At 47.8% G+C, this 10,228-nt stretch overlaps 1 protein-coding gene across 2 annotated transcripts; it reads right to left on the bottom strand.

Annotated features, from left to right (window-relative positions):
- Positions 1-39: 39 nt before the first annotated feature.
- Positions 40-9,851, bottom strand: LOC129858426 (myelin proteolipid protein-like). 2 transcript variants are annotated; one of them, XM_055927640.1, is made up of 7 exons: positions 9,687-9,851; positions 7,926-8,112; positions 6,191-6,347; positions 5,366-5,534; positions 3,620-3,693; positions 3,348-3,413; positions 40-915 (listed from the first exon to the last, which is right to left on the bottom strand). In XM_055927640.1, the coding sequence occupies exons 1-7, from the start codon at positions 9,688-9,690 to the stop codon at positions 739-741; spliced, it is 834 nt and encodes a 277-aa protein (XP_055783615.1). In that variant the 5' UTR covers positions 9,691-9,851; the 3' UTR covers positions 40-738. The 2 variants fall into 2 exon arrangements, with proteins under 2 accessions (XP_055783615.1, XP_055783614.1); XM_055927639.1 differs by lacking the exon at positions 40-915 and adding an exon at positions 1,243-2,939 and having other exon boundaries at positions 9,687-9,836.
- Positions 9,852-10,228: the final 377 nt, after the last annotated feature.

The raw sequence follows: 10,228 nt of genomic DNA, 5'->3' as shown, positions 1-10,228 counted from the left end.
TTCTTTGGAAAGTGCATTGTTAGAATCCGATCACAGTAATTATTGCATATCTTCTTTATTTGGCCAAAAGAAAAGCAAAACACATTTGATATGGTAACCTTTCATATTCGGCCCCTCAAAGAAAAGAAGAAAAAAAAAAGCAGGGCCCTAATAGGGTTGTCTTTGTCCAACATATCACCACTGTGTACAACTCAGTCTAACTGGGAATTTAAGGTGGAACGCAAGTCATGTAAACCTCCAAAATTAACACACTTAACTTCATAGGACTTCAGAGCCCATGTATGGGCTAGTGTCAGATAATCTGTACATAAATACATAAAGAATATATTTTTTAACATGGAATAATATCCTGACAATGGATCTGGCCTGGTTCTAAAACGGCTACTAGATCCAAAGTAGAAGTAAACTCTGCAGGAATCTCAACAGCTCTCCAAACTTAACCACCCACTGGGATAAGACAATAATAAATGTGTGTGGGTTTAAAGACTAAGGATATAAAACTAATTATTCTATTCAATATTAGGGAGGAACCTTTCACGGGACAGTTTCCCAGACTCAGATTAGTAGGTTTAGTCCTGGATTAAAAAGCATGCTCAATGGAGATTCTCCACTGAAAAAGTGCTGTTAAATCCAGGATTAGGTTTAAATCTGGGTACGGGAAACTTCAAGTTTAGGGAGTCAGCTCTCCAGCTGATCGTTCTCAGGGGTTACCATGGAGGATTGAGGGGGGGGGGTCAGTCAGTCAGGCGGTAGACTATCAGATATGATGTGGGGGGCATAAGGGGAGAGCATTGTCCCTCCTATGTCCTTCTGCAGTCTACCGTACAGCTCATAGCTTTTCCTCTTCTCTTTCTCCTGCCTCCGCTCTTCCTTTAGGTCCACCTGTCTGACTGCCAGCTGGAGGGAGCAGTGGATCTGTGGGGGAAGAGAAGCGATAAGAGAAACAGAGAACACCAGCCCCAGGAGGACATGGCCTACAGTAGCATCAAGCCAATCAACAATAGCAAGGCACAAAAACAGGCTTTTCTCACAACACATTTACTGATAGAGGTGTAACAGAGTTGCTTCAGTGAGCTACGTTTGTGTGATGAGCAGCCTAGTTTCCCGTGGCAGACTTTACATAAATGTTAATAAATAAATGCCACATCGAGGTGCTGGCAGGGCACACATGGTAGTAGCCTTAAGAGTAGCATGGACATCATGGGTTTGATACCCGGTCGTAACAAAAAGAGAGAGAATAACTTCTTTAAAAAAGGAGAGGCCATCTTTTATTACCAAACCAACATAGTTTCATAAAACACAGAAACGAATAAGCCAGCTGTCAATTCACAAAACCAACCTCTGCTGCTGGATAAAGCTTCCATCCAATTGGATAACCTATACTCACAGTATGTTACAAGATATTTTGTTAGTTAAAGAAGCCGTCTTTTGTTTAAAACAAAGTGTAAATTGGAATTAAGATTAGTACATTTACCTACAGTAAGTAGTAGGGTGTTATACAATAACTACTAATATGTTCTAGACAGCTACAGAGACCAAACTGCATCGTTTTGCCTCTATAACGGAACCTCATCCCTTGCAAACGATACCATCAATACCGCCAGAAGGGAGAGCAATAATAAAATCCCCTCAATGTAGTGCCATACAGAGTAAAGCATCTTGAGAGGTTTAAATCTTCTAAATAACATAAGGTTGCTAAAAAAAATAAGCAGCTGTAACAACTTTACCATCTTAACATTAAAAAAACTGAGAAATGAAGGACTTCTCTACATCTGTACCAACCAGAAGTCTATGACACAAACTCACTAAAAATGCTGTCCCTTTTCTCAGATGAGATATCCCTAAATTCAAACAAACGTTAACCCTTTTCTTTCTAAGTCCCTTCACAGGGTCCATCACCTCCAACAGATGGGTTGTCGTGCAGCAGTGGGTCCGTCACAGAAGGGTTGTATTCAGGCCATTGAGAGAAGACTTCAGCCTTTTTCCTTGTCTTTGTCATGAAGACCTTCTCCCTCTGACATTCAATATGACCCTTGCCACAGACTAAGGTCCCTATAGTAACAAAGGGGCCTTGTCACACAGACCCCCCCCCCATTCCACCCAGGGCCGGTGGACCATAGGAACCCCCTCTGATTGGTTAGTTTTCTAAGAAGTCCTAAGGGGGGCGGCCTCCATTGTTGAGGCCTTTCTGCTGCCCGTGAGAAAAGGACCTGAGGTCAGAGAGAAGAACTGCAAATGCACGCTTGTCTGGCACCATGGCAACCAGATGTGAGGGATGGTACCCATAGTAACAGATTAGAATCCCATAGCCTAAACTAGGCAAGTAGTCCCTAACCATGAGAGTCAGTGTGACATTTATAACTGAAGATATGTCAAATATACATTTTGTTATGTTACCAAAATGATTAGTTAGGTTTTACATGCAATTTCTTTGAGTGAGGAAAGATAAAACATGGAGGAGTATATGCCATGTACACTAACCTCAGTATATGAAGAAGATTACGTCAATCTTTACAAACATTTGGTGACACAAGACAAAAATACACATGGAGAATAACAAAAATACTAAATGTAACATGAGAAAGACAGTGACAAAGCAGTAGAAAAAGGTAGTATACGTCTGGGTTTCTCAACAACACATCCACTAAACCACCCGTTGTGCAATGACACAGTACAGGGAAAGGCTGGTGGGTCTTGAAGGGAAAATGGACAGAATAGGATTCACTCAAGGTAACAATCATTTAAGTTCAAAGAATCAACCACCGGTGGTGTTGAAGATAGGTAGAGGGTTGTTAGAGAGTCATAGTGTCCCCTCTGGGTGTCTGTCGGATGGAGAGACAGGAGGGGAGGAGGAGAGTCTAACACCGTGTGCCTATACCCTTTCTCCCCAGGTACCGCAGCAACGCAAAGTTATAGGTGGTGGACACCATGTAGGTGAGCTAGAGAGACATGGAGAGAGGGAAAGAAAGGAGAGCATTGAACAGAAGGAAAGACAAAAAAATACAGAATTGAGCACCATTTCACACTTATTATGTTCATCAAGGTCCATGACAATCTCAGTGTAATTCTAAGCAGCTACAGTAGGCTACATTAACAGTGTACTGATATGGCAATGTAACTATGGGATCTTCCCAGCAGGAAAAGTACCAGCCGTTATGACATGATTACAGTGTTTCTATGATCAGAATCGGCTGAGAAGTGAAAGAACAGAGAGCGACAGTGCGACTCAGCCATGGAGGCCTGACATTCCTGAACACCTACACTGACTCTGTCACATGAGACCCAACTCTATTGTAAAGTTGTAGCCAATCTGCTCCCAGTTAAGAGATTAGGGCAGGGTCACTCACCAGCGCCAAGAGTGTGATGCCAGCCCCGGCAAACGTTGCGATGTACAGGTCGTAGGTCAGACGGAACTGTAAAAGAACAAATCAGAGATGAGTCAGAGTAATCATAAGTCAATTCTAGACACACGTAGACGTTCGACAAACACGTAGACGTTCGACAAACACGTAGACGTTCGAGAAACACGTAGACGTTCGACAAACACGTAGACGTTCGAGACACGCTTTGTTTCCTCGTGTCTGTCAAGTTTCATCATGAGAGAAACCGTATTACTAACCTCTCTGGTTTTGCAGACAGTGGACAGTGTCATTCCACAAGCTTTGCCTGGCATCGCATTCCATGGTAGAAGCCCTGAAAGAAATGGAAAAAAATACTTTTGATTCTCTGCTGTAAACTTTCAGCTTTTGTAGTTGGAAATGTCACTCCAAATTTCAACAGAGTAGATTTTAATGAATAGAGCACTCGGAATCCACATGAATGATTAGGTCGTATAGAGAACTACAGCGAGGTAAGGTTTACATGTTACCATATAGATGATTAGGTCGTATAGAGAACTACAGTGAGGTAAGGTTTACATGTTACAATATAGATGATTAGGTCATATAGAACTACAGTGAGGTAAGGTTTACATGTCACCATATAGATGATTAGGTCATATAGAGAACTACAGTGAGATAAGGTTTACATGTTACCATATAGATGATTAGGTCATATAGAGAACTACAGTGAGGTAAGGTTTACATGTCACCATATAGATGATTAGGTCATATAGAGAACTACAGTGAGGTAAGGTTTACATGTTACCATATAGATGATTAGGTTGTATAGAGAACTACAGTGAGGTAAGGTTTACATGTTACCATATAGATGATTAGGTCATATAGAGAACTACAGTGAGGTAAGGTTTACATGTCACCATATAGATGATTAGGTCGTATAGAGAACTACAGTGAGGTAAGGTTTACATGTTACAATATAGATGATTAGGTAGTATAGAGAACTACAGTGAGGTAAGGTTTACATGTCACCATAGATGATTAGGTCGTATAGAGAACTACAGTGAGGTAAGGTTTACATGTTACAATATAGATGATTAGGTAGTATAGAGAACTACAGTGAGGTAAGGTTTACATGTTACAATATAGATGATTAGGTAGTATAGAGAACTACAGTGAGGTAAGGTTTACATGTCACCATAGATGATTAGGTCATATAGAGAACTACAGTGAGGTAAGGTTTACATGTCACCATAGATGATTAGGTCATATAGAGAACTACAGTGAGGTAAGGTTTACATGTCACCATAGATGATTAGGTCATATAGAGAACTACAGTGAGGTAAGGTTTACATGTCACCATAGATGATTAGGTCATATAGAGAACTACAGTGAGGTAAGGTTTACATGTCACCATAGATGATTAGGTAGTATAGAGAACTACAGTGAGGTAAGGTTTACATGTCACCATAGATGATTAGGTCATATAGAGAACTACAGTGAGGTAAGGTTTACATGTTACAATATAGATGATTAGGTAGTATAGAGAACTACAGTGAGGTAAGGTTTACATGTCACCATAGATGATTAGGTCGTATAGAGAACTACAGTGAGGTAAGGTTTACATGTCACCATATAGATGATTAGGTCGTATAGAACTACAGTGAGGTAAGGTTTACATCTAATCATCTATATGGTAACGTCATATAGAGAACTACAGTGAGGTAAGGTTTACATCTAATCATCTATATGGTAACGTCATATAGAGAACTACAGTGAGGTAAGGTTTACATGTTACCATATAGATGATTAGGTCGTATAGAGAACTACAGTGAGGTAAGGTTTACATGTCACCATAGATGATTAGGTCGTATAGAGAACTACAGTGAGGTAAGGTTTACATGTTACCATATAGATGATTAGGTCGTGTAGAGAACTACAGTGAGGTAAGGTTTACATGTTACCATATAGATGAACATAATGGATGATATCACCTCACTATAGTTCTTTATGTTTGATGTCCTTACCGTACTGCCTGGCGTCAATACAGAGCTGGTTGATGCTAGCTGGGGTCTCAGTCAGGACGGTAATGGTGTGGCAGGTAGTGTCCATGTTGTAGAAGAAGTAGACAGGTAAGGCAGAGAAGGCAAACACCAACAGCCACACCACCACCAACAGGTACGTTATCAATATAAACTGGAGATGAAGGGAGAGAGAAATGGATGTTTAGGTATTATGAATCATAACAGGCCAGAAATGAATCAGTTTTGTTGAGCTCTCATCTCCACCCTCAAACTAACCCTCACTCTATTACCTCTACCCCACTAGCCTCAGCCCCCACTCTACCTCCACCCTATCCTCTCAACTATCTTCTTACCTCTGCCCCACCTTGTTACCGTCACACCCCCACCCTGTTACCGTCACACCTCCACCCTATCCTCTCAACTATCTTCTTACCTCCGCCCCACCCCGTTACCGTCACGCCTCCGCCCCGTTACCGTCACGCCCCGTCACGCCTCCGCCCCGTCACGCCTCCGCCCCGTCTCCGCCCCGTCACGCCTCCGCCCCGTCACGCCTCCGCCCCGTCACGCCTCCGCCCCGTCACGCCTCCGCCCCGCCTCCGCCCCGTCACGCCTCCGCCCCGTCACGCCTCCGCCCCGTTACCGTCACGCCTCCGCCCCGTTACGCCTCCGCCCCGTTACCGTCACGCCTCCGCCACGCCTCCGCCCCGTTACGCCTCCGCCCCACCCCGTCACACCCCACCCAGTTACCGTCACACCCCACCCTGTTACCGTCACACCCCACCCTGTTACCGTCACACCTCCTCTCCACCATTTCCCCCACTCTCTCACCGTGCTACTAAGACAGCGTCCACACAGGGTGCTCCTGAACTCTCCGAAGGTCTGCTTGGTGGCGCTGGTGGTGTAGAATCCCTCCGCCAGCAGTACGATGCAGTAGAGGAAGAAGAATGAAGCCAAGCCATAGATAACATACTGGAAATACTGGATACTATGTAGGAAGAGAAGAAGAGGAGGGGCAGGGGGAGAACCGAGAGGCGGCGGGGCAGGGGGAGAACCGAGAGGCGGCGGGGCAGGGGGAGAACCGAGAGGCGGCGGGGCAGGGGGAGAACCGAGAGGCGGCGGGGCAGGGGGAGAACCGAGAGGCGGCGGGGCAGGGGGGATAACCGAGAGGCGGCGGGGCAGGGGGAGAACCGAGAGGCGGCGGGGCAGGGGGAGAACCGAGAGGCGGCGGGGCAGGGGGAGAACCGAGAGGCGGCGGGGCAGGGGGGAGAACCGAGAGGCGGCGGGGCAGGGGGGAGAACCGAGAGGCGGCGGGGCAGGGGGGAGAACCGAGAGGCGGCGGGGCAGGGGGGAGAACCGAGAGGCGGCGGGGCAGGGGGGAGAACCGAGAGGCGGCGGGGCAGGGGGGAGAACCGAGAGGCGGCGGGGCAGGGGGGAGAACCGAGAGGCGGCGGGGCAGGGGGAGAACCGAGAGGCGGCGGGGCAGGGGGAGAACCGAGAGGCGGCGGGGCAGGGGGAGAACCGAGAGGCGGCGGGGCAGGGGGGAGAACCGAGAGGCGGCGGGGCAGGGGGAGAACCGAGAGGCGGCGGGGCAGGGGGGAGAACCGAGAGGCGGCGGGGCAGGGGGGAGAACCGAGAGGCGGCGGGGCAGGGGGGAGAACCGAGAGGCGGCGGGGCAGGGGGGAGAACCGAGAGGCGGCGGGGCAGGGGGGAGAACCGAGAGGCGGCGGGGCAGGGGGGAGAACCGAGAGGCGGCGGGGCAGGGGGGAGAACCGAGAGGCGGCGGGGCAGGGGGGAGAGGCGGCGGGGCAGGGGGGAGAACCGAGAGGCGGCGGGGCAGGGGGGAGAGGCGGCGGGGCAGGGGGGAGAACCGAGAGGCGGCGGGGCAGGGGGGAGAACCGAGAGGCGGCGGGGCAGGGGGGAGAACCGAGAGGCGGCGGGGCAGGGGGAGAACCGAGAGGCGGCGGGGCAGGGGGAGAACCGAGAGGCGGCGGGGCAGGGGGAGAACCGAGAGGCGGCGGGGCAGGGGGGAGAACCGAGAGGCGGCGGGGCAGGGGGGAGAACCGAGAGGCGGCGGGGCAGGGGGGAGAACCGAGCGGCGGCGGGGCAGGGGGGAGAACCGAGAGGCGGCGGGGCAGGGGGAGAACCGAGAGGCGGCGGGGCAGGGGGGAGAACCGAGAGGCGGCGGGGCAGGGGGAGAACCGAGAGGCGGCGGGGCAGGGGGAGAACCAAGAGGCGGCGGGGCAGGGGGAGAACCAAGAGGCGGCGGGGCAGGGGGAGAACCAAGAGGCGGCGGGGCAGGGGGAGAAGAGGAGGGAAAAAAGTATTAGGACATCAGTACAGAGGTCAGTAGGTCTACCATTAACAGTAGGTCTACCATTTAGTTTAAAATACTTATACAGTAGACCTAGGGGACATCTAAACCAGAGGTGGCCGATCACCAAAACAATTGAGGTTTTTGTTCCAGCCCAGCTTTAAGTCTTGGCCACCCATTTTCTAATCAGTTACAGATATTCCTTGGGGGGGGGGGGGGGGGGGGTAAAGCAATAGCTTTTGAGCCACTCACAGGTAGGCCAGGGTAATGTAGTCCTGTAGGTTACGGGCGAAGTATGTCTCGATGAGTCTCTCCGTCTCAGTGAGGGCCTGGTGACCACAGCCACAGAACAGAGCTATCCCTGAGAAACACAGCAGAGTGGCCACCAGCGAGCAATATGGTACTCCTCCCAGGCACTTCATACAGCAGTCATAACAACCTATAGGACAGGACAGAACGACATAGGGGTTAATGTAGGGTTACGTATGGCTTACCTCGAGAGAAGCATAGGGCAATCCTCCCAGGCACTTACTACAGCAGTCACAACAACCAAGACAGGCTATAACAACACCAGGGGAGTGTTAATGTTAACATAACGTCACTGTGACTACATGGATGGATAAACAACTGTATACTGGAAGGATCTGTCTACAGTTATTACACTATCCAGCTGTGGTCGTAAAATAGCTCATCCCTGAGTTACTCTGAGGCCTTGGACTGTTTTCTATGTACAGTAGTGTTTGGTCTGTCTGCTCGATACGTGGCATTCTTCCCCAGAGTCAAGTGCTGTGAATGGGTCCTCAGGACGTGAGGATCTGTCTGTTTGTCCCAACACTAACCCCAGCTCCAATCACCGCTCACACCATGGGGACAGTGAGAAAAGATGGAGGACAGCGAAAGAGAGACGAAGAAGAGAGAGGCTGCTTGTGTGACTGCAGAGACAATGTTCTTTGTCCCGGTGCAGTTTGGGAAGACAAGGGCCACCAATGTCATGCAAACAATAGCCAGAGCCACCTCCAGCACCCACACTGGGGTTTATAGGAGCAGAAGGAGGCTTGTGATAACCAGAGGGACATCCACTAGTCTGTGGTGGAAGTGGGGAAAGATCTCAGAAGACTGGCTGGAGCTGGTACCATTATAACAGTCGGCACAGATGGCAGGAAGGAGAAGCATACACATGCACTCGGCGACTCCAGGGTTGTGTGTGTGAGCGAGAGATCAGACTGTCTTCCAGGTTGCATAACAACACCAGTGTGGAAATTAGTTTTAAACCAATTAAAAAGTTTGCCAATGAAAGAACACTGACTAACCGCCATCACATGCAGTGATAACCAACACTTGATAATCAACACTTTACTTGTATAGTCTCAATACTTATGTTCAAGCAATTTTGTTATTTTGACAAAATAGCAGTACTTCTCTGTACACATAGGAAGGAAAATAGCATAGTCCCCCAGCAACAGGTGCAGGGGTTCTCGCTCTAGTTTAAACAGTTTCCACTTGTCTCTATTTACACCGTTCTGACCTCAAGTCCCTCAACAATCCTAATAAAGATACGGACCTATTAGGAACCTCAATTAACTTCTCAGTTACACCACAGCCCTGTAGGCCCGAGGAAGCAAGTTTAACATTTTTAGGAACCGAAGCCCATTTTGTTCAAATTGTTGCAAAGTGACCTATAATTAATTCACTTGCTACTTTCCTCAAACAAATACTACTTAGAACACGGTATTTCGGTAAAAAATGAAGAAATTGTAAGTGAACGCAAACGCGACAAGGCACTTCTGAAAAGTAGGCCAGTATGTGCCTCTAGAAGCATTAAATTAATCACATAGTACTGGCATCACCAGTGAGTATAGGCAATCTTACCCTTCCATGCCAGCCATTGCCTAATATTATATGTTACAATGCGAAAATCATTCAAAGAATACCAAAGAAAACGTATCGTTTGTTTGTGGTTGGTTGGCTATAAATAGCCTACTAGAGGTACCTTAACAAACTTAGATAACTCACCCATGTTGTCTCTGGTAGGATGTGCGCTCAACAGAGGCGATCTGTGCTGCTTTCCACCGCAGCTGCTCGGGTGATATTATGCACGACTTGTCCTCAGTCCCCAAAACATCAACCTCAACTCGCTCTCTCTTCAACAATGAACAGACAGACCCGTTGATGGCTGACAGTCGAATCTTAAAGAAACAAGGTCGCTTTTCAATGGACTACGGTTCAAGACGGAGGATAATGAAGGAGGTCTATGAAGGGCTATACTTGCCGTATTGTCAATTGTAACATGTAATATTTAACTGTACTATTCAAAGGAAATGTAGCAATTTGGAAAAATTTACTTCAGTTCATTGTTGGTAAGCAGCACCATGTGTATTTGCATATCATTTGGTAGCATCTCCAAGATTTCTTGTCAGAAAAGGTTCCATGTTATTTTTCTTCATTTTTCTCTTTTTCTTTCTTTCTTTCTTTCTTTCTTTCTTTCTTTCTTTCTTTCTTTCTTTCTTTCTTTCTTTCTTTCTTTCTTTCTTTCTTTCTTTCTTTCTTTCTTTCTG

The sequence above is a fragment of the Salvelinus fontinalis genome, chromosome 6 (genome assembly GCF_029448725.1).
Source record: "Salvelinus fontinalis isolate EN_2023a chromosome 6, ASM2944872v1, whole genome shotgun sequence".
NCBI classification, from domain to species: Eukaryota; Metazoa; Chordata; class Actinopteri; order Salmoniformes; family Salmonidae; genus Salvelinus; species Salvelinus fontinalis.
The sequence above is the reverse complement of the archived record's forward strand: the minus strand, read 5'-3'. Positions and strand labels throughout refer to the sequence as shown.

Excerpts from the sequence above, each read along its gene's own strand:
- LOC129858426 (XM_055927640.1), bottom strand. Across the intron at positions 6,348-7,925 it reads TACATTACCCTGGCCTACCT|TATCCAGTATTTCCAGTATG; the intron begins GTGAGTGGCTCA and ends CTTCCTACATAG. Across the intron at positions 5,535-6,190 it reads GACGCTGTCTTAGTAGCACG|TTTATATTGATAACGTACCT; the intron begins GTGAGAGAGTGG and ends CTTCATCTCCAG.